Source organism: Diadema antillarum, unplaced genomic scaffold (assembly GCF_040938485.1).
Source record: "Diadema antillarum isolate AM-2024a unplaced genomic scaffold, OU_Dant_1.0 seq00000150_RagTag, whole genome shotgun sequence".
NCBI lineage: Eukaryota > Metazoa > Echinodermata > Echinoidea > Diadematoida > Diadematidae > Diadema > Diadema antillarum.
In genome coordinates this window covers 919423-944813 of record NW_027271223.1, presented here as the reverse complement: position 1 = coordinate 944813, position 25391 = coordinate 919423, and the positions used below count along the sequence as shown (strand labels likewise).

The following is a 25391-nucleotide window of genomic DNA, read 5'->3' as shown; positions in this document are numbered from 1 at the left end:
GTGAGTGTATGTGGCAGACCACTTGGGTTGGTTCACACTCTACTCTTTATGAGGGATGTGAAGCGGGATCTTTTACATGTTGTAACTCTCTCACACAGGGGATCTCCACTTTACATCCTATCTGAGGGACAGAGTGTTTTGCGTTCTTAGAGGGGATAGCATGTTAACATACAACATTGCTCAGCAATACTCATGGGGATTCAATCCCCACCATTTGATTGCAAGGCATACATGCTTCTGACTGAGCCACCTCACTGCATTTGTAAATGGGGTCAACAATAAAATACAGCACAGTAAGCCAGTGTTATTTGAAAAGAAGCAGGTGGCTATGGCATCCAGTCATTTTCTGGTTTAATACACTATTTTATCTAAGGATCACTGGTGACATTCTTGTGTGTAAGAAACAAAAGAAAAAAAAATTAAAGTTTCACTGAACATGCACAGGCTGACTAAACCTACATACTGTACATTGTAAGTTGAACACCATGGGGTAAAAAAGTTAACACAAACCGTCTGAATCATATTGTCAAACACCTTCCTAATCACATACTTTTTTCTCAAAGATAAGAGTATAGATTCAATGATGAAAATATCCATCTCTCATTGCTGAACTTTTGACCTTGTACATTATCAAATACTTGTAGTATCTTTAGTCCCTCGAGAGCAATATTCCAGACTTCCATTTTCCCTAATTGTAACTGCGCAAAGTGTCATCTTTAGAAGACTACACCCACTCCTGGACAATACAGACAGGCATTGCAGAATAACAGTCTTGCCAAGATATGTCAGTGCAAGAAGCAGTTGCAGTCCTAACATGAGCAGCTAGCACAATCCAACAATTCAACTCGCTCTCTGATACAGGAAAAATAGTACATGATACAAAATGTAACCAAAAACACTGTTAACCCGTTAAAGATGAGTCCCAAGTATACTCGGGCAAGTGTCTATGGGAAATGTGTGTTGTAGCAAAATCAGCTCGTCCTCAACGGGTTAAGATGAACACAATGAGAAGACTTCCTAAGAGGCGAAAAGGATACTCTGTCCCTTGTTATCAAAGAGCTCCTTGTCAGGGGGTGTGGTCTTGTTTAGGAGGGTGGCATTGGGATACAGCTGCTGTTGCCTAGCAACAAAGTCTGCCAACCTCTCGTACTCCTTCCCCCTGTAGATGAAGACTCGATTCTGAAAGGCAAATCACAGAGAACCAGCAATGTTTCAAATGCCTATTCATGTTCACTTCTTCAGTATTTTGGCACTATGTAAATTCTTGGTTATTGTGTGAGGAAAAGTCTATAAAATGAAACCCAATGAATGCATCCTGATCATTTTCAGCATCCAATAATGTAAATGATGAAAGCTTCAATGGTATGACCATCTTGTATGTCTCAATTGTAATGCAGGCATGCAGGCAATATTGCAAAATTGTCTTGTACTAGCATTAGTGATTACAGAATGACAAGAACTTGTTCCAAAACTATCAAGTATAGAATATCTTTATTGATCTTAATAGTCACATTAAAGAAATGTATTGTACCTTACTTTCACATGTCTTTCTCATTGACCTATATTTTATCATCAGTGTCCATTAATTCTTTGGAGCATATCCCCCTAGAATGAGAACATTTTAACACTTGCAAAGTGTATGATCTTAATAATAAAACTGCATGATAGGTCTATCAATGTAAAAAACAATACTCAAAGATGGTTGGGCTCATTGACCTTTGACCTACCCTCAAGAAAGCCGGGAATCCTTGGCCAATATACCAGACCTTGAAGTACTCTGGGGCTGGCCTGGGTTGCTTCATGATGTTATCATAGAGGTCTGCTTGTCTCCTCTGTTATCATAACAGCACAATCAAGAATTCAGTCCATAAACATAGAAAAAAATGTCAATAATTCTGCACAATGAAAACAAATGAGTAATGTATTAAATCAACTGTTTATCACATAAATTCATATACATCTTGTGTTGTACATACCACATGTACATAAATTGGCACCTTGACACTGCAATGTAAACCCAATTATGCTTTCCTTTCAGAAGAAATTTGAACATAATTTCCTAGTAATACAAAAAACCACAAACAACAACAAATTGCTTACTTTCTAAATAAAATATTTTGTTTAAAAGATCTTTTGTCTCACGTCTTTCACGGTCAGAGCCATTGAAGTTTAACTGCAGTGGGTGACCACATTATCAACACTGGCAAATATTTATATGTATTCAAATGTATCAATATAGTTTTCTGTACATGTGTATTGTGTGTAATCATTAGAAGTCAGGAAATCCCTAACTGTAACAGTCTTTGAATCAGGACACAAAACACATCTTTTTATTTAACTGTTTATTATCACTAAGTACATCATAAGCTTTCGCAGCGCAGAAGAATATATGTCTATAGGTTTCGCGCTTAATAAATTGATATATTATCATCGTTATTATTGTGTGTGTGTATGCCTGATATCATCCATACCGGCTGCAGGTGCCAACATAACTCACCAGAATCACGCTGAGCTGCACATAGTCAAATGTTTCCCTCTCGTACTGATTGCAAAGTTCCTTGCAGCGAGAAATCCCCCTCTCCCACATCTGTCGGGTCAATCAGACAAATTACCTGCTGTGATATGTCATCAACACACACCAAGTCTTTCTTTCACTATACTTCCTCTTTTCTTCCAAACTTGGCACAGTAGCTTACAACTCAAAATAAAAGATTCTTCATTCCATAGGATCGACAGACTACCCCTCTGTGACCAAATATTAATGGGGACTTTTCACTAGTCATGAGATGTGGTCTGTCTGTTTACTACTACAGGGTCACCAATACAGTGAGAGTAAGGGAATGTCTGCTATTTTGCTTGGTACAAAGCAGTCATGTTTATTGATGATATCCCTACCAAAGAATTCATAAACATTGTTTGTGAGGTGTAAGTTTTCTTCAATTTATCTGCCCTCTGGAAAAATGAAATTTGTTCAGATCACAACTGCTGATCTATAATCTTAACAAACATGTAGGAAAAAATATAGATGAGCAGTTGTGATCTTATAAATTTCATTTGCACAGAGGGCAGACAAATTGAGGAAAGCTCATACTTCATATCTTCACTTCTCTGCTTAATAATCTCTTGCTTTCATTCAACATTGTTTGTGTTTCCCTTTAAGGTAGGGTAGGGAGAGCGGATAGAAAGAGGATAAAAACTCTCATCTTCTACTGGATGCAGTACGCAATCTCTCACTCACAGCTGTTGCATACAGATATCTCAGTTAGGCATAAACATATTCTGCTGTGGCATATCTACATCAACTTCCAATAAAACATATAAATAATTTAAACCTCAAAATAAGCGCCGCAAAGAGCGATCGCAAACAATATTTGTGCTATCACAAGGTGCATATACTAGTCAACCTATTGTATACCAAAAGCCAATCAATCTCATTCAAAGTCTATGGGTGACAAAAAATGAACAATCCTTAATTTTTCAAATTCATGAAATTCTTCCGTTGGGATGTCTTCAAAAAAATCTCGACGGAATAATTCTATGAATTTGAATAATTACGCAGTACCTGCTGCATGCTATAAGGATTAGAACCAACGCTTGCTGTCAGGCGAAAGCTCAATGGTTTAGTGGACATGAAACCTGTCTCGAGATCAGGAGGTCGAGGGTTCAAATCCTGCTCGAGTACGTACACCCATGATATTTTTATCATGGCTACTACTAAAACACTGATCAATTCAGTGCTTATTTACGTTGATGTAGGGTAATTTGTCAATCAGTTGCAATCCTTAATTTGCACTATGGGTTGACTGTCAGCACACACCTTGCCCTTGTCGAAGAATTCAATGATGTCATAGTACAGGACTTCTTTCAGCTGCCTCTCGGTGACGGCGTCAGGGTACTTCTCACTCGTGATATAAAGTGGTGTGTCTGTCCACTATAGGGTTGGTTAGACAATGACAGAGAGGGGATTTCTCTAGGCTAGGCATGTTTCTTGTTAAAGATTACATACATGGAAATCAAATTGTTTCCAATAGTATATGAAATCTGAGATTGTGATACACGGAGCATAAACACACCATTCAAAACCGAATGAAAAATTTAAAGCTTTCTATGTCATCCCTGCACATAATCTTTATTAAAATTCTTGTTTTGCAGTATTTTGATGCTCTTGTTCTTGTTGTAGTCTTCCTTTTTCTTCTCTTCTTCTGAGTAGTGCAGATGTGTCTGTCTTTCTTGACCTTTGTTAAACATCATGCATGAAAAAAAAAAAACCTGTCTTATTGCTGCAAGTCTATTTGGAAATATCTTTCACTTCTCCATACATATTGATGTCCGCATCAATTCATTAGTCATGTCATGTTACTAAATCCAGCACACTTATCTCGGTACAATGTGGGCACTTGCAATCTGTTCATCACTGCAACATGTACACTAAAGAAATTGACCACAATGAATTCATAGTGAAAGTTTTTGTTCAACGAATAATTTATTCCTACTGAAACCAAGCATAAACCAGCTCCTTCAAAACATCAAATAAGATTGCCCCCTTCTTAATCGATTCTTTGTCTAAGTAAGAGTGTGGAGTACTTCAAGATTGTGTTTAATACCTTCTGTCTATCAGCCTGCAGTTGCAATGTGAAGGCAGCTTCTGTGTAGTTGTCGCACTCCAGGTGCAAATCGCAAAGCTTGTAGAGGTAGCGTGTGTACATGTCTTGGCGGTCAATATCCTTGTAGAAATTCTGTCAGAGAAATAAGCATGATTGTACACGTAATCATGAGACAATTTCTGGTAAATGTGTACGATTATAAGCACAAATTCTGTCCAGTCCTGTCGCACGTAAATTGTAAGATATGTATCAACTACTTCCTTCAGGATCCAAAATATGGAAGGGCATTTAACAAGGAAGGAAATGATTCTGTTCAAAGGACCAGCATCAGTCATGCAGAACTAAAATAAAGCTAGAGGAGGCATGTGCTTATCTCTTGCAGCATTTTGTCTATTTTCACTCTCATTCTTTGCAAAAAAAATTCTCACTAATTCAATCCTATAACTTTCTAATTATGCAACAGGTTTGATGATTACAGAGACACCAGCGTTACCGTCAGAAGAGAATGCTTACTATCACCATCATCTTTAATGTATCTATCAGCAAACATCATTGCCATTCTAAACATCACTGCCATTACTAACATCACTATCTTCATCAGTTCTACAACCATAACCATCATCAGCCCCATCACTAACACGATGTAGAACTCTATCAAGGACACAGAGATATGACCATTACCATTTTAACTATTACTATCATTATAACCTTTTCGTCCTCATCCTTACAATAATAAATACCATCAGCATCAACATCAATACCATCCATATCTTTAATATCATGACCATAACATGACCATCAGCATCAACATCAAAAAGTCATCCTCTTCCCTCCCTTTATAATCATTATCATCAGATCATCATCCCGATCCTTACCAGGAGGTTGACAATGCAGCTCATCCTGTTCTCCTTGTTGTCTGTGTGCATGATGGCCCGGTAGTTCAGCAGTCTGTCCAGCAGCTTGGCCACCATGATCACAAAGTTCACCCCACTCTCCCGCAAGTACTGATGCTTCTCACAGAAATCTACCAGGCTGGAAAAGGATTGGAGCACAAAAGTTTTCATCTTCTTTTGTATAGCACAATATGGCTGGTTGATACAATGTGCTAGTCATCATTAGTGATCACCTTGGGCACCCCACACAGGGTTTACATGATTTTCCCTTTTGAGATATGTGTGTGTAATAGAGCACTTTACTTTACTGTTTAGCTTGCAAAAAAGGTAAAACTTCAGCATGTAGGAGTTGTGATCCTTGTACACACACTTGACTTTCAATGTGTGTTGTAACTGAGTGAAAGGACTTTTACCTACAATATTGCTCAGCTGGTCTCACTGGCCTCAAAGCTGATACCTTTTGATAGTCAGGTACACACTTGGTCCAGATCCCGCCCTAAGGCATGTTATTACATCACCACAATCACTATGTGATCAAAGTTAATCAAGGCCAATCAAGCCATCTATTCAATGGATACAGGGTAAATCTATGTGGAATGAAGAAGTTCCTAATGTACATGTAGCAAGACTAACCTTCAACATAAAAAAGGACATCTCTGGCTTTACAATAAAAGAAAAATGACACAGCCTTTAAACTGATACAGCATTAACACATTGAAGGTTTCGACAAGTACAAGATCAACTTACAAAAGGCTGACTGCCTCTCATTGGCTGGTAATGAGGACAAAAGTAGACTTACATCTCTTTGAAGATATCCTTGAATTGTTCATCCCCTCTACCTCCTTCTACCAGGGCATCCAGCTGACCGATGATTTCCCGTTCAAACTGAGGAAGGAATACAAAAGAGAGAGTGATATCAAAACAATGTGCATCAATATTCCATCTATCTGCAAAATTTCAGCCACAAGTTTGAGCCTCTCCATTTCCTTGGGGTGAGAAATAGCTTATGAAAATGGTTAGGTTTGTTGACTCTACCAGTATTCTGCACAACTACAAATTTATCAGATGTGGGCTTTAAATACTGGTCAAATCATAAACATCATCTGAAGTGCATAACATTTCCCAGATGCCACTAAACACACAAAAAATTTAACCACTCACAAAATCATTGGGAAGCCCCGATTCGCAAAAAACTAAGACTTGTTAAATACACTGTGTATACAGTAACAAGTGAAGCATGTGGAGCATGCACTATGTGGTGTTACATTGTTACATTTCAAAAAAGAAGACAAACTACTATCACCATGACCACAAATGGACCCCAACTAACCATCTTGAAGTTGTTCTTGATGCTGAACTCGCAGTTGATCATGTCGTAGAAGATTGGTATCGTGGCCCGCCGTAGCTCCACCTCGGGCACCAGGGCCACCTCCAGGAAGGGCCCAATCATGCCCGGGATGAACTTGATCTTGTTCTTGCCCAGGTAGTTCCACATGGTGCGGATGATCTCAAAGGCCACTGTCCTCCGCATGTCACCATACCTGCATCAACACACACATAGCAGTAGAGTCCTCTAAAAAGATGTTACATAGGGACACCTGTTTACTAACACAAAGATGTCGCTTTACCTACCAACATAATGCAGAGCTGCCAAACATTTACCCAGCAAACTCAGAGGCAATATACACAGATGAATATTTGTGCCTTACATCCATCTATACAATATTTCAAAATCAGTGAGGTCTTTTGTCAGGATGTGAAGAAATAGTAATTTTTGTCAAGGAAGTCTCCTGCAGATGCAAGAGGACTTTGAGACTTTTACGCTTCATATTTCAATTTATGCATAGTGTCGCACTTCCACTAGATTTTGGTTAAAGGGGAAGGCTAGTAACTGATCAGTGGGAATCAGTGGAAATGCTGGGAGATGATTGTTCCAATCCTTATGCGATTCATTCAAGAGTTCATTGTATATCTATTGCTGTGTGAAAATGATTTGCTTCAGAACGGTCTCATATTCAAGTAATGTGCAGATTAATGCTCCGTCACTGACCAGGGACGCTAACCTGGAAGCATTAAACTGCACATTACTTGAATATGAGACCATTCTGAAGCAAATCATTTTCACACAACAGTAGATATACAATGAACTCTTGAATGAATCCCATAAGGATTGGAACAATCATCTCCCAGCATTTCCACTGATTCCCACTGATCAGTTACTAGCCTTCCCCTTTAACCCTACAGCTTAGAAAGTTTAGCATCAAGCATATACTTGTAAATACTGTACATGAAAAAATGTACCACATCCCTTATTTGTGGCAAAATAGGTTATGAGCACACACAGTTTTATCTAGGTTAGAAATCATTTGCCCCTTACTTATGGCAGAATAGTACTATACATATAAATGTATCAATATGGACATTTCAATAGCAATGACATTCATTGCGATACACTTATACAACTTTTAACACTGATTTGCACACATTACAGCATAGCGCAGAACACATGGCTCCACAGTGCATTCATCCCGCTGCCATTGCAATACTTACATGTCAATGACACTGTTGCGTTTGGATTGTAGGTGTCCCTCTAGCTGCAGGGATTCGTGGGTGACGAAGGACACAGCCAGATGGAAGAAGTTGTTCCACAGATCAAACTCGAACTCCTCGATCTTGACGAAGGAGCGGTGGAGAACGCGTGCAAACTGCTTCATGGCAAGCAGGATTACACTGCACAGGGGGAAAGAAGAGAAGAGAAAATTGAGACAGAAGACATTACAAAATCATTTCATTCCCATTGCAAAAGGCAGTCTTTTTGACTTGCTCTCTTGTTATCACATTCGGTCTAAAGTCATTGCTATTCATGCAAACAGCAGACAAAGTTGAAATACACCCTCAAAAGATAAAAATGATATCTGACATGACAGAGTGAATCAAAAATATTTTTTTCTCTGAATGGTGAAAGCAGTCAAGTACTTATTTCATTAATCAAACACTTCATGATTGGCAAGGTGAAGTTGATGTATGAATGATATCGTCATGTTGCACCATGTTCCTCATTTTAGAGTCTTCAGCATGCTCCTTATACGTGTCTGGACTTACATCATGTGTCCATTTTGGAAACGAATAAATGCTCATAGCAAGCAACCTTGGGATGAACAGCTTACAATCTGGATCAAAAGAACTAGGCATTAAGGGTGAAGTGTCTTGCCTCATGGCACTACCGTTGCTGCAAATGGGCTTGAGTAGATAGCCTTACTAAGCTGTTATTCAATGACAGTACAATGCTTTTTCATTCTAAATTCCTACTCCAAGAGAAGCAGGAGAAACAGACACACACATGCATACACACAACCACGCTCACACATCATGTACCAGGTGTGTAATTCATGGCTTCAATCACAACTTTATGTGTTGCTTAATGAGAACACATTTACACTACAAAGCTAAAAGGACTGAAAAACAATATCAAAACATGTACACAATAGGCATTCAAGTGCTTGTCATTTTGTGAGGTGGCGACCTCAGCTACAGGTACTCTAGCAGCACCCACTTGTTTTGCTGGAGGATCATCATAGACCAGTCTGATGGGAAGACGTTCTTGGTGACGAGGTCCTTGAAGACACAGAAGATCTCCATGAGGAAGTCAGTGAGGTCAGTCCGGGTCGGGAAGTTGTTGATGTACTCCTGGTAGTGGTAGTCCCCCATCTGGCGCAGGAGTCCTATCATGAGGGCCACATACTTGCCCTGCAAACAATCAACATAATGTCAATCCACTGACCCTGTGGACCTAAAATACTATGAACTTTTCAACTAACATTGCCACATGGACTTCATTAAGCCCTTGACTTCCTGTCATTCACGAAACAAGGATGCTTACACATGCACACTAATATACTTGAAATGTAATTACTGTTTTGTGCTTATTCATCAATAGATCAACCCCCCCCCAAAAAAAAAAAAAAAAAACTTGTCAATTTAGACTCCCTAATCTAGTGGGATCAACAAATTAGATGGATCTACATTAATCATCTAATGTGGATCTGGATTGCTACAAAGAAACAGAAAATCAAATACTTTTGTAACACTTGAAAACTGACAGAATACCGCCAATGTTACAGAGGTAAAATGACAACCCCTGTGTGTAAGGAATCACATTTGATGAAACATAGAAAATTACTTAGGGCATTGTTTTTCCCAAACAACACTAAAAAGAGAAAATAAATCTTCACAACCATCTAACTATGATTTCTTTCTGACTTTGATTTTGCACACACCAATCAAATAAACTCAAATATCAAAGTATTTGGAGGGCAAGAAATGAGACAGAGCACTCTCAATCCTTGTCTTGTCAGCTGATATATAGAAATACATCCTCACTGCCATCTGACTGATGTCAGCTTCCCTATCTCTTTTTCAGCTACACTGTCACAGGGGTGTCTAGAATTTAGAGATCAATACTCACAATGAGCTTTTCTTCATTGTTCAAGAACATGTGGATGACGGCTTGAATCAAAGTCCTGAGCAGCGTGTGCATCAGCTCTGACGTGTCTCCATGAGTACATTTCTGTAAGAGAGAAGAGAAATGCAAGTGAGCCTTTAATGTATGCAATGTGAGCCCTCGTGTAATGTGTACAATAGTACATTACATGAGTGCTCACATGCCTAAGGGAAACAGTAAAATATTTACTTTTGTGAGCCCTAGCCCATGTATTGCAGCCCTGTTCATACTTTGTGTTATACGTGAACTGTGTATGTGTTATACATCAACTGTGTCATTTCCATGTGCATGTATGTTATATTAATGTTATTACCATTTCCATTTGGCTGAATGAATAATATATATATCTATATATATTACTAATATTAATATTAATAATATTGATAATGATAATGACAATAATAATAATAATAATAATAATAATAATAATAATAATAATAATAATAATAATATTAATAATAATAATAATAATAATAATATTAATAATAATAATAATAATAATAATAATAAAATAATAAAAATAAAAACAATAATAATCATAATAATAATTATACTAATACTTCTACTACTACTACTACTACTACTAATAATAATAATAGTCTCATGGGAGATGGGATAATGATGCAACATGCTATGCTGATAATTTGATTTCACTATTATTATCTGGTGCTATTCTCCCCTCCCCCCACCCCCAACACACACACTTGCACAAAACACATTTAACACTTTCACTGGCAATGCCTCTACTTGAAAATGACAAATCTTTAAGACATAAGACACACTTAGTATTGAAATGACATCTCACATAACTGAAACCAAATTAATATATCAAATCTATATAAATATATAAATAGTTTCTAATGCAAAGTTGGGATAAGAACAAACAGGTGGGGCATTTCTTGACTCCTTATAAAAAGAGTGACAAAGGAATGGTTAAGAAAAAACAAAACAAGCGAGGTTTTCTCAGAAAGGTTGCCAGTCAGAGAGTAACGGAGTAATCAATAACAACTGGGTGGGGAGGAAAATGAAGAAGAGAGATTGTCCTCGCTAATTGTTTTTGAGGAATAAATGAAACTGGGGCAGAGAAAAAACTAAATGGGGAAGGCGAAGAGTGATAAGGGGGTGAAGGAAGGTCCTGGCAAGCTGTATGAAATAATCCATGCAAGCCGAGTGATGTGCTGCTCCTCGACTCACCGTTTTGGGCTGCCACAGTGTGTCAAGTATCTCTGAGAAGAGCTCGGCGCATGACTTCATCTCCTCTCGCTTCTCAATCAACACTTGGAGCTGGTTGCTCATCATTGGTAGCAGCACTGCACGGCATTCTGTGGTGAGAAACGAAACCAGTGCATCCTTAACCCGTTGAGGACAAGTCCCGAGTACACTCGGTCAAGTGTCTATGGGAAATGCGTGTTGTAGCGCAATCAAACCGTCCTCAATGGGTTAATACTGGAGGTATATTGGGAAACGCAAAGTACAGGGGTGGTAGACATACTAGGAGGTGCCATGGTCATTTGAGGGTCCAAAGTTCAAGTCCAACCTTGGCACTTGTGTAACGGATACTGGAATTGTTAACCTGGAGAGAACGAGTCCCGAGTATACTCGGTCAAGCGTTAATGGGAAATGTGTGTTGTAGCAAAATAAGCCCGTCCTCAACAGGTTAATAGTATTTCATTGATCCTTGTTTTCAATTTACATAAAACAAATCATCATGGTTTTAAAATCTGCTCATAGAATACACTAATTTAGAAACTGAAACAAAACACTTTATACATGATACTCCTCTCTACCCAGGTGTACAGATGGCTACCAAGGAGGAAGACTTTGTCTAAGTTAACAATCCTTGAATGACAGCCGTCAAAATTTAACTATGATACACCTACATACAAAATGTAAATGAAATTCTACAAAAGATATGGCCAGAAGAGTACACGCAAAAATGTCACATGGGGGCAGTGTTACACTGCTGTATCCTCTATCTACCTGTGTGTGTGTGTGTGTGTGTGTGTGTGTGTGTGTGTGTGTGTTTTCAGGTGTATATTAGCGAGCTTTAGATCTGAGACACTAATCCTACAAGGTGGCTATTTGGCAAAAAATTATGTTCTGCACATGTGTGAATCAGCTGTTCCCATTGTCCAACCTGGGAGAAGGCACGTCATAACCATTAGAGCTGCAGATCTAAATCTCTCTAGTAATTGCACAATGGATGCCTCATTTCCATATCAATGCTCAGGACAACCTCATCCCCAAGAATTGTAAATGATATAATCATTTTAGTGATCTAGAGAAGAGTTGCAAGAGAGGAATGGTGGCCCACTGTCACAATACCTCTGACTTGGAAAATGTCACTCTGCACAAAGTCTCTCAGACACTCCAGTTTCTGCTTGACCAGGCGGTCCGGCGGCAAGTTGAGAATGAACTCCTTGAGGTGGATGGCCAGCTCCTTGGGGTTGAATTGTGTCATCATGTCTTGGATGATGTGTGGCAGGAATCTCATGGCGGCTCCCTACAGATGACAGAGTGAGGTCAGTCATTATGTGGACCAACAGTCACTCCTGCTTTCTTTTCTCACATATCATTCTTTATATGTAAAAAGGCAGGAGCCTCCATTACAAGGGAATGTAGGGGAAGGGGAGGGGGCTCGAGCTAAAACAAATTAAATACAAGAGCCCGGGGGTCTTGCGCTCACCTGAGTATCGCAAGTTCACCTTTCACACAGTTACTAATCTAAATTACACACAGCTCTACCAGAATTTGACCAGGCATTCTAAAGTAGAAGATGGAAATGTATAATTGGGGCCAAAATTTGGATCCCCCCCCCACACACACACACACACTCATAGTATCAATTTTAGCTCTATCACTTCTGGTTCTAGAGAAGAAGACTTTTTTTAAAGATTCCTTAATTTGGGGGGTTTGGGCCCCCCCGGGGCCCCCTGGGCGGGGCATGGAGCCCATTTTAACAAATTGAGATCCTAACCCCCTAGGGATACTACCTGCCAAGTTTGGTGAAAATTTATCGTAAAGTTTTCAAGAAGAAGATGAAAATGTGCAATTAAGGCCCCAATTTGGACCTCCCCACCCAGGTGAGCCCTGCTCCAAAGGGGGGCACCCCTGGATCTGCTATGAACAAACTTGACACTACAGTCATTAATGTACTAACTCATAGTATCAACTTAGCTCTATTACTTCTGATTCTAGAGAAGATTTTTAAAGATTCCTTAATTTTGGGAGGTTTGGGCCCCTTGGGGCCTTCCAGGTAGGACAGGGTGCCCGTTTGAACAAATTGAGACCCTATGCCCCTAGGGATGCTAATTGCCAAGTTTGGTGAAAACGGGTAACGGGGTTCTCAAGAAGAAGATGGAAATGTACAATTTAGGCCCCATTAGGACCCCTCCCCACCCCCCTTCCCTGGGTCCCAAGTGGGGGGGGGGCACCCCTGATTTCGCCATGAACAAACTTGAAACTACAGTCATCAATGTACTAACTCATAGTATTAACTTAGCTCTATCACTTCTGGTTCTAGAGAAGAAGAATTTTAAAGATACCTTAATTTGGGAGGGGGTGGGGGTTGGACCCCCTGCGGGCCCCCCAGGTGGGACATGGTGCCCGCTTTAACAAATTGAGATCCTAATCCCCTAGGGATAATACCTGCCAAGTTTGGTGGAAATCCATCATGAGGTTTTCAAGAAGATGAAAATGTATAATTTAGGCCCCCATTTGGATCTCCCCATCCCCCCCCCCTCCCAAGGGGGGCACCCCTGGATCTGCCATGAACAAACTTGGAACTACAGTCATTAATGTACCCATTCATAGTATTAACTTAGCTCTATCACTTCTGATCCTAACCCCCTAGGGATGCTACCTGCCAAGTTTGGTGAAAATCGGTCTTGGGGTTTTCAAGAAGAAGATGAAAATGTAAAAAGTTTACGCACTACGGACGATGGACGCCTGATGAAGAATGATCGCAATAGCTCACTTGAGCCTTCGGCTCAGGTGAGCTAACAACTGCCTCTGAAAACTTGTAAGGAAGAAGTATTACATTTTTCCACATTCACTTAACCTTCAGTGGAAGAACCCTTAATGCATAAGCTCACAAATGCTTTCATTTGGATTTTGTATTACTAATCTAATTTGAAAAAAAGATCAATGAAATAGACATACACATTAACTACGAGTACAAATTATTTGGGACAAACAGCTTGATACAACTTTTCTTGTGATGCTGACTCAGATGTAAATGACTCTTAGAGGTTGCTTATGTTTACAAACAAGTGATATTCTTGATTTAAGACTGTGCAATAACTGGGGCATTCTCGCCTACCTGACACAACACTATCCTGTCGTCTGTGTATGTCATGAGCCAGTTAAGAGAACGGAAGACCTCCCTCATGGAAGACTCAAATCCTTGCTTGCCTGTGGCTTCACCATGTAACCTTTTTAGAAACAAAAGAGGATGAACAGATTACAGAGTTGACATGTAATTCCAAGTGACTGAGGTAGTGTAGAGTCTAGCATAACTTGACCAAACATCATCTTTCATCTCCGCCCCCCCCCCCAAAAAAGGAGAAAATCAATGTCTAAATAGAAAATGAAGCAGTACAACTGTTGTAGCTGCCTTCTCAGATGACTCCATCCTATTCTGTATTGGTTCAACAATCTCACCTTCTGCAGCTTCTTATACACTTAACAACAGGCTGAAAATCACAGAAAATAAAAAAAGTAGTAGTATACACAATGTCACAGCTGTGTTAAGCTTATTCTCTGTGTTCCTGATGGTCCCGAAGTTGCTGTACTTTTTTAAAAAAACTTTTCAGCACTAGAACTATTATCTGAATCAAATGTAGACACACAATGACATTGTAACATATCTAGATTGAAACAGTTCAGAAGGGACAGATCACTGAGTCTCAGGGAATGGAAAGGTGAAAGGCCACTCACGCCACAAAGAGCTTGCGCGACCTGAGGATGAACTTGAAGAGGTATTCGATGGCCTTGAGGGCCTGCAGCAGCTGAGTGGGGCCATCCTCCTCATTGGCACTGTCTAGGTAATCCTTGAGTACCTTGGCTAGTTTACTGTCGAGAGACGGATAGGAATATGAGACTCCATTAAGCTAACACTCAGGAGGTCAACTCATCAATTCACAAGCTGAAGGACAGCACCAACATAAAGTGTTTCGGGGGTTGATGCCCTTTTCCTCTTCCCAGCCAGTGAACTTTTTGTCTCCATGAATATATCTCCCATTTTTACAATTGAGGTTTATTCAAATGTCATTATCTTTGATTTGATCACAAGAGTAACAAGTTTTAAAATGCACACAAATGTAGAAAAAGGATTAGATGACATTTTTTATTTACATTTCACCAACTGCTGCAATTTTTTTGTAACTGTTGTTTGGGTGAGTGACATCCATAAGTAAATTTGCTTAGTATAAGAAAAAGGCAAGGTTATCACATGTTCAAATAACACACAAGAAACCCATTAATCTTATCAGATTCACAATCTCTTTTTATCAAAACTTTACATAACATACAGACCCCTTCAAGATCCCTTCCAGAAAATGGATGTAATTACTAGTTTAGCATCTACAACGTACATTGTCAGGATACTCACTGATCTGCGAACGTGACACTGTAATGTTCGTTGATGTAGGTGTCCAGTACTGGTCTAAACTGTTGGTATTTCCTGTCTGCTATTAAGCCTATGATGAACATCTGTCAGGACATTACACACAGACATTGCATGAATAAATGGCTATAAAAATTATATTATACATTAAAACATCTCTAAATTCTATATCATGATGAATATCTATCAGGACATTACACACAGACATTGCATGAATAAATGGCTATAAAATTATATTATACATTAAAACATTTCTAAATTCTATATCATGATGAATATCTATCAGGACATTACAAACAGACATTGCATGAATAAATGGCTATAAAAATTATATTATACATTAAAACATCTCTAAATTCTATATCATGATGAATATCTGTCAGGACATTACACACAGACATTGCATGAATAAATGGCTATAAAAATTATATCATACATTAAAACATCTCTAAATTCCATATCATGATGAATATCTATCAGGACATTACACACAGACATTGCATGAATAAATGGCTATAAAAATTATATGAATATCTGTCAAGATCATTAAACACAGACATGGCATGAATAAATGGCTATAAAAATTACATTATACATTAAAACATCTCTAAACTCTACATCAATACTCCTGAAAAAGAAAATGATATGAAGGAGTAATCTCCACATAACTTGCTATTCTAAACTGATTCTCCTATTAATTTTTCCATCCCCATGTCTTGCATGCTATCTACGGATGGTACCCACCCTGCAATGCAGTCACAAAACACACACACACTTTTTATTCTTAGTAATTCTTATCTTATTTCATTCAATACAAATTTATTACATAAATCACAGGCATTCACTCGGATTGAATGTGTACGAATAAGGCCAGTGACAATTTAAGGCCATCAATCATTTGAAACCAGATTTACTTACCATACGAGGATCACAAGAATGAAATCAGAAGTCACAATCACACACACACACACATACATACATGTACATAAAATATACATACATACACATACATAATAATTTATGTATACGTAACACAACATTGTAAGTATAAACTTACCACTGCATTGAAGACTGGTTTATCATACTCTTCAGACTGAGGGTTCTCTGCCATGATGCTAAACAAGGCATCCAGAGTGTCTTGTAGAAACTGAAACAGGAGAGAAATATATTCTTCACCATTAACACTCTTTAATAATATCACACCAGCAGCCTCATGATCTCTAATCTGTAGACAGAATTTATTCAACGTTTATGTCACTGTGTGTAGTATTTCCTAGTCCCAATGGAATGTACATACAAGTATATTCAAGTCTATTTGTGTTGTATATTTCACAGAGTGCAATCTACTTTTATTCTTGCTTATTGATATTGTTTTAGAATACTTACATATACATATGTAGCTTGACAACATCACTAAAATGCAAATTGTACAGCACTATGACCATGCTGCTTTTTTAGTACAAGCAATAATTTGGCTTTAAAAGAAATATGCAGATTGTTGCTGCACTTTTGTATAAACAATTATCACAGTTTAAAAAAAAAAAGTACAATGAAAAGCAATTACAAGACATAACTTGTAAAGCCTCTGAAGACCCTTTTAATATAAATTTTGGTCCTAAGTGATTGCCACTTTTCTTGTTCATGCAATGGAGTCTCCATGTTTACGTTATCATTGTCGATTTCAGTTACCTTGACAACCTCCTCCCCATCCACCTTCATGAGGTACTCCAGACTCTGTCGGATGCTATCTGGCTCCGCTCGCCATTTCAGCAGTCCAAGCAAATCCACTGTAGATACAACCAGCACACCAAGCCACTTAACCTATGGGGCTCTCCTTCATTTAGCTCACATACCAAACTTAAATCAAGATTCACTTCAGCTGAGGAGCAAAATCAAGGTTATAAACTCTCAACAAGCTGAATACATTCATTTTGTCCCCTTTTCAAATTAATTTGACAATGGCCATGACAGTCTTTAACAGATTCTTATTCTGATGTTAAAATCTGTCTCTGCCATATTGGTGGTAAGAGTACTGCATAAGCTGTTATTTTTGTGACGGTATAATTTTTGTGAATTTTGCAAATCACAGCTGGATCGCGAATCTAACGTGCAAAAATGTTGCCATGCGCATATAGGGGAAGAGTGCATGTCCTATAGCCTCCGTGTCAATTTGAAAAACAACATCTCGCGAAAATAAAAGTTTACACACTATGTTAGAAATGACCAATATCATAACCACAGTAGTATATACTTGGCTCTATAATCCATAATATGACATCACACCAATGCTATAAGTTTAATGATACAAATGATGTTGATAGTGACAATATTAATGCTGCTGATGATGAACATACTGAGACTGCTACTGTGGTCATTATCATTTTTATCATTATCATCACTATCATTAACTATCATTTTAAGATTGATGACAAGTGAAGTAACGACAACAGAATAGCAATTTGATGTGAATGAAGATGATGAGGGCATTTTACTAGTAACTTACAATTACTACAAAGAATTTCACATAAGACATGTATAGCAAGGTGCACACCACACATTTAGTGAGCTGTTCTCCCTGCCTAGGAAGCAGAAGGCAGGGGGGGGGGCGGTTGGAGGAGGAGGGGAGCAGGGGGATGTGATTTAGAGGTTGTACCATTCTGGGTCAGCTTGGTGGAGCACACGACAGTAGAAAGGACAAAGGTGTCCTTGCTGCTAATGGTGAGTCCCTTCTGGTGCTGGGAGGCGTGGCTCTGGTGCTTCTCCTCATAGGCCTTCAGCTCATTCCTTGTTGACGGCATATTCAGGTACGCCGTGCTCGACTCCATGTTCTTGTCACACTAGGATGGGAGGGGGTAAAAAGTGGAAAAGGGAGGAAGGGAAAACTGTCAGTAATTATCTTGTCTGTCTTACATACACAAACACACAGACACAAAACAAACACAAACAGCCAGTATCCACATGATTAGTAGGTGGTGAGTCAATTGAAATGTACCCTTCAGGTCCACATTCCACTTCCACTGACAAGAAGGCCATGATTTTCAAACTTTCCAGGGGCATTCAAGTTAAAGCTGACATTTATTGATGACTTTTGGGGCTAGGGAATCTGATGTTGGAGGGATGGAATATAAGCTTCATATGATATGGACTATACAAGAAATGAGACCAGGGTACCGTTTCATGAAAGTTGTCAGCACTGACAAGTTGTCAGTCTCTGACAATAACCATAGTAACAGTCAGTGACCAGAGCTTCTAAGCCAATCAAAACCAAGGATTTTGCTAAAATTGTCAGAGACTGACAACTTGTCTGCGCTGACTAAATGATAATGATAATGATAATGAATAACATTTATATAGCGCTTAATACTGATGGTTCTAAGCGCATTGATCCGAAAAAAAAAAAACAACAAAAAAAGTATGACATTAAAATAAAATACAGCATTATGTAAATATACGTATTATGATATAGCAAAACAACATAATTAAAGTTGAGTAAACAGATAAGTTTTCAACGATGACTTGAACTTATCAATGTTATCAGCATTACGAATATGGAAAGGAAGTTTATTCCAGAGAGACGGGGAAATAACTAAATTGATGAAACACCCCCCTGGTGATGATAAAGAAACTTTCTCACCTTGTAAATGACCAGTTCATGTGTGCCGTTGGTAATAGTGGTGCCGATGTCTGTCATCAGCTTGAGGTAGGCCATGGCAAAATATTTCTCCTGCTTGTCTTTGGCTGGGGACAAAGCAACAGGGACATTCATTGTCATTTGCATATAGAGGCAAGGAAACAACTTGTGGCACAATCACAGTCAATTCATTTCAAGTTTATTGCCACTCATCATAAATAAAAACAACACAAACAGTTGTAAAACAGTAAAGTACATTACCAAACCAGAATAACCATTTAACTGGAATATACTGGTCTAATCAGATATAGGGAAAGGTGCATGAACAGATGAAAAAATATGGCATAAGTTTACAAGAATGAAGGTCAACAAGAAAGATCAATGAACCTTTACAATAAAACACTGATCCTTTAATAATACTAAATACATACATACATACATACATACACACATACATACACACACACACATATATACAGTATGATGGGTAAAGAGGGGATGTCATATTTAACAAAGGTTAGCCTGAACAAGATACATATTACTATGATAATCATTCCACAAAGCAGTAAAGTCATATTAACAGCACAGTTCTGAGGCAAAGACACCAAAACCTCTTTTCAGTTGCATGCATAGTTATGAATTACACAGCTGTTTTGTGAAACACATGTCATTCTCACTAAAGTAACTCTCCTTTCTTGATGTTTGATTTTCATAAAACTAATTGCATTTTACTTGCTTGATTTGCACTGTTAATTGTTGGTTCGATCTACACTATCAATTATTATGAAGCCCGAGCATACGTACCTTCTGTGGCCGATCTATGCCTGAACGTAAAGCGGACGTGGGTATTGGGCTGACAGAACTGGTCAATAGGAATAGCCACCTGGACACCACAGATAGGGATGAAATAATAATTAGACTTGTTGGTCACTTTGATAAATAGAACAAAGTTGAAAGTTGATATCTATGTTGTTGTTGTTGTTGCTGTTATGGAAAAAACAATTAAAATGAATAGATTAACAAATGAGGCTCTATTGAAAAATAATTAGTTCCAAGCAATACTGATATCAAATCAAATGATTTCACAAGCAGATCAAATGTTATTTTTCAAACCTATGCTGATAAAAATGTCTCCACGAGGAAGCTCATAATAACAAATGACTCCAAAGTGGAACTCATAAGAGAAGGGGAAAAAAATGTCTCCACATGGGAGCTCATCTAGCATAATAAATGCAATTATGAAACACATGGGAGCTTATGAAATACCTATTTTGCAATATTTGAGTGATTTCTATGCATGCAGATGTTTTGAGTGTGTCCACAAATAGACATATGGATAGACTGATAGATTGACAGCACAGATAGATGGATTGAGAGATAGATACAATATACAGACAAATGAATATAATAATGAAATAGAAAGACAAAGAGATAGTTACATAGATATCAACAGAGGGAGAGAGAGAGTGTGTGTATGTATGCTAAGCGAAATAAAGCAGCTCAAATTGACAAGTTGCATGACTTAAAGGGGATGGGTAGTAACCGATCAGTGGGAATCAGTGGGAATGCTGAGGGATGATTGTTCCAATCCTTGTGGGATTCATTTAAGAGTACATTATATATCTATTGTTGTGTGAAAATGATTTGCTTCAGAACGGTCTCATATTCAAGTAATGTGCAGATTAATGCCCCGTCACTGACCAGGCACGCTAACCTGGAAACATTGAACTGCACATTACTTGAATATGAGACCATTCTGAAGCAAACAATTTTCACACAACAATAGATATATAATGTACTCTTAAATGAATCCCACAAGGATCGCAACAATCATCCTCCAGCATTCCCACTGATTCCCACTGATCAGTTACTAGCCATCCCCTTTAAGCACTGCATCATAGATTCACAGCAGTGACTGCATATGATCATTTATATCGTGTGCGTAAGACAAATGGCACACGCAATTATACAAATGTGTTGCTGAGTGTTTCACAACTTGATAAATGCAGTTTGAGGTGATGAGGTACCTATTAGGATAAATAATTGCTGAAAGCTTCACTACATTTGAAAGCACAAATGTGACACACAAATGTGTGCAGATCAATTCAAAAGAATGATGATATATCAAAACAGTTCGACAGATTGAACTGTGAGTACAATTGTCATGTGAAATAACCTTCCAAAAACAAATAAACGTAATGGTTTCTAAGAGCTGGTAGTTGTTGCTGCTTCACAGATACCTTGAATATTTCATGGTACTTGGGGTTCTTGACTTGGTAGTAGACCACAGATCTGTAGGTGCTGGCCGGTGGCTCACCAGATGCTGTACAAATGGCATTCTGACAAGCAAAAGCACATTAAATCAATTTATATCACATGATAGCAGTAGTAGTTATAGTACTCATAACAATGAAGCTAACAACTCTATCAATAACAATAACAATAATGACAACTAGAATACACATAATTATACATACATCTTACATGTACATCTGGTTATACATACGTATACATTGTATATGTGAGGGGTACTTCAACCACCATATACTGCACAATGCATTTGGAACAAATCAATCACTGTTAAAGCTGTACATCATCATTGCACATAACAGGTGCACAAATGATTTATGTCCTTAGTAATCTATATAGTTTTTCATCAAACAGTTTCTCATCCATATCTCCAATGTAGATGTGATAAGATGAGATACTAAACACAAATAGTAACTACTACTCTTGCCAAGTTTCACCCTTGGGTCAGACGACACAAAATTAAACCTTACTTCTTTGTTTGCGACTATAAGACGGAGTGTTAATGCTTGTACACTATGGCTGGCTGCCAGGGTTTAGCTATGATATCAGACACCTTCCTCCAGTAAATGCATGGCGCTGACCACTTTACCAGATTTAGATCCTGTCCATCACAGAGGGTGACGTGCACTCATTCATGTGTAATTCTAAAGAGCTTCATACACTTATGTGCTCTCACGTAAGTAATTACTTGATATGATAACAAATTTTTTGTTTGTTTTCATATGATACAAATAGATTTGACAGCATGCACAAGTGAAATTTATCTTGTACATTTCACCCACCTTTAAGTATCTGCTCTTTCACATGTAGGTAATTAGCCATTTCAAATATGCAACATATGTGAACCTTCCAGGCATTTGATGTCTGAAGTTTGCAACTAGCACTCTTGGTCCATAAGCTCCATTAACCTTTGACATTGAGGACGTACAAAGTCAGTGTGGCCTACCTGCAAGACTTTGCCTTCTTCTGTGCAGACGGAGACGTTGACCTCCACGTTGCGAGCCTTTGGTCTCGTTCCCCTGTCAAAGTCACCTTGTAGGAGGGTGATGTACACATCATTCCTCACATCACCTGTAGATTGGAATAGAAAAGGGAAATTCATTTTGGATGGACTTTAGTAATTCTGGGCTATCACTGTTTCACAAAAAAAAAACCCAAAACAAACAAACCCAATGACAAAAAATGGTAATGGAAATGGAAAATCATAGAGTAAGTGAAATAGTGGCACTTTATGTTTGGTACAAATTGATTGTCTTGGAGTCTTTTATACTATTAAAGACAGGAGACACAACTACCCAGGATATCACTACACCTCATGAACAACTCTAACAGAGCTGTGCATTTTTTAAAGTATCTCAATTTATTTATTCTTTTTTAAAGTAAGCCAATTCATATCATATTCACACCAGCACAATGAAAGTCCAAAGGCAGATGCACTTTGGGATTAATGATGCTTTAAATGGTTATCACATGTCACATGTAGAGAAAATGCAAAATTTCACAATGAGTGTGTCTTCATATTAAAGGGACTGGGGATGAGTGTTGGAACCCAAAATGCAAAAGTGCTATTTCATGAAGTGAAACAGGCAAAAACAAGGACCAATGTCTATGAAAGGACTAAGCAATGAAAAAGAATCGATGAAAAATACGGCATTATGAAGATATCTATGATTTTTTGAAGAGCGTTACATGTAACGCTTGTCAAAATCACGGGGGGTCGGCTTAGAGGCTCTCCGTTCAAGTGTTGTTTTTGCCTCCCTCTTTTGTCCGATTTTGGCACAGCGTTAATGTATTGCCTTCTCCTCGGCGAAAAGCAAGCCCAAGATATCGCCCCTATTGCGAGGCGAAACCCGGGTGCCTGTTCACTGGCTAGCGAGCGTTATCGGTGCATTTCCCGGGATCCGCCCGGCAGCTTGTAGCTGGCACGGGTCCACTTGAACTCTGATCTGCTGGCTGCGTATAAATACCATCCACACTAACAATGGAGCCGCATGTGGAGAGCGAGAGATCTGTCTCCAAGAAGAGGAAGACCATGAAAACCAGTGACAGAGTATGGAGATGGTGACAGAAAAATAAAATGTAGAGTCCCAATTCCCCTCAAGACACTAGAAGATAAGGGGCTGAACGACAGAGATGTCATTTCACTTCGGCTGGATCGGTAATAAATTTGTGAAACTCGGAAGACCTCATAGTCATACTCATACTAGTTCAGTGTGAGTAGGACCTATAACTGTTACAGTGTTTAGTGTTGTTAGTGTAACATTAATTGATAGAGATGTCACTTAGAGGATCTACACACACGATTGGCCTACTATTTAGTAATACTGATAGTAGGCCTAGATTAGTAATTTTGTTAGGTGTCCTATGCCACACCCTAACATTTTTCTATTAAACTAAAAGATATACTTGTAGGCCTATCAGAGTTTGCCTGAGATTTTTAATACTCACATATGTGGAGAAAGGCTACATGCAGATTCACAAAAAGGTGTATTCAGAATGCGATTGAGGTATGGTAGGTATCTTAGACCTATGTATTTTGAGACCCATAATTTAATGACATGAAAGTAGAATAGGGCAACATAATCCAGTATACGGTAAAATAGGAATTCGCGTATTATCTACATGCAAAACACTTTATTAGCGTGCCATTTCTTAATGTGAACAGCGATTTATGTGTAATTAATAGAGAAGCACATTTCAAAAAGGAGAAATGTTGAGCCAAATTTGGGATGTCATTCATAGGCAAACAAATTTCCAGTTATGGTAACTATACACAGCCCAGTCGCTGTACGTACGTAGCGACAGGATTCGCACAGTGTACTTACAGTGTGTGGTCGGGCTACAGCTATAATGGCAGAGAAAAAGGGCCTCGGACTAGGAGTGGTAGACGCTGTAAGTACGGTACGCTGTGCGAATCCTGTCGCTATGTACCTACGTACAGCAACTGGGCTGTGTATAGTTACCATAAGTTAACATGGAAATTTTTTTGCCTATGAATGACATCCCAAATTTGGCTCAACATTTCTCCTTTTTGAAATGTGCTTCTCTATTACACATAAATCGCTGTTCACAGTAAGAAATGGCACGCTATTTGTGTTTTGCATGTAAATACGCGAATTCCTATTTTACCGTATTCTGGATTATGTTGCCCTATTCTACCTTCATGTCAAATTATGGGTCTCAAAATGTCGAAATAAGAAAGTTACGACACTCATCAGAACTGACGTTTGTTACAAATTGGCGATAGGCGAGAAATCCAATTTTACGAAACGACACTGAATGAATGAAAGTGTCAGCGAATCTGGTAACTCTCGGTTTTTACAAAATACTTTGTGGAGACTCAACTGTGTATATGTTGTCATCACAGCTATGATCGGACCAAAAACGTGAATTCACATGTTTGGTAAGGTACCAGTACCTTGTTATTGTCTCCGGTACACATGGCATTGCAAAAATGTTGATTGAAGTGTATCTATTGTGCGTACATACATAAGTGGCTAATGGCGTATGCATTGTAGCGCAGTTCACTCAGTCTCTATAGTGTAGTGGTTAATGGTGTATGCTTTGTAGCACAGTAGGTGCTAATTGTTGAGAAAGGTCTGTCAGATATTATTGTGGGTATCTTTTGTAGAGCAACAGCCAGCATCGCATTCAAGGACCATCCTGACTAGGCAGCTCAGTGAAGCCAGTGACAGCCCCTCTGGTCAGTTGAGACCAGCCCTCCCAGCTACCCAGCTTGATGAAGCCAGTGAAATTCCCTCTCGTCAGTTTTGACCAGCTACCCAGCTCGGTGAAGCCAGTGACATCCCCTCTCATCAATTGAGAC

General features: G+C 38.7%; 1 protein-coding gene across 1 annotated transcript in view; it reads right to left on the bottom strand.

Moving 5' to 3' along the window:
• LOC139727778 (dedicator of cytokinesis protein 1-like) overlaps positions 1–25391 on the bottom strand; it is a 136111-nt gene that overhangs the window by 33720 nt on the left and 77000 nt on the right. The window contains exons 15-37 of the mRNA XM_071638754.1: positions 22512–22636; positions 21496–21594; positions 20060–20138; positions 19259–19362; positions 18278–18461; positions 17314–17411; positions 16682–16771; positions 15610–15710; positions 14937–15071; positions 14320–14431; positions 12324–12501; positions 11193–11320; positions 9963–10064; positions 9051–9244; positions 8048–8227; positions 6828–7038; positions 6297–6382; positions 5480–5636; positions 4605–4736; positions 3818–3931; positions 2498–2587; positions 1728–1832; positions 1038–1179 (exon numbers count right to left, since the gene is read on the bottom strand). Coding sequence (XP_071494855.1) covers positions 1038–1179; positions 1728–1832; positions 2498–2587; positions 3818–3931; positions 4605–4736; positions 5480–5636; positions 6297–6382; positions 6828–7038; positions 8048–8227; positions 9051–9244; positions 9963–10064; positions 11193–11320; positions 12324–12501; positions 14320–14431; positions 14937–15071; positions 15610–15710; positions 16682–16771; positions 17314–17411; positions 18278–18461; positions 19259–19362; positions 20060–20138; positions 21496–21594; positions 22512–22636 — 2946 coding nt within the window. The remainder of the gene's footprint in view (positions 1–1037; positions 1180–1727; positions 1833–2497; positions 2588–3817; positions 3932–4604; positions 4737–5479; positions 5637–6296; positions 6383–6827; positions 7039–8047; positions 8228–9050; positions 9245–9962; positions 10065–11192; positions 11321–12323; positions 12502–14319; positions 14432–14936; positions 15072–15609; positions 15711–16681; positions 16772–17313; positions 17412–18277; positions 18462–19258; positions 19363–20059; positions 20139–21495; positions 21595–22511; positions 22637–25391) is intronic.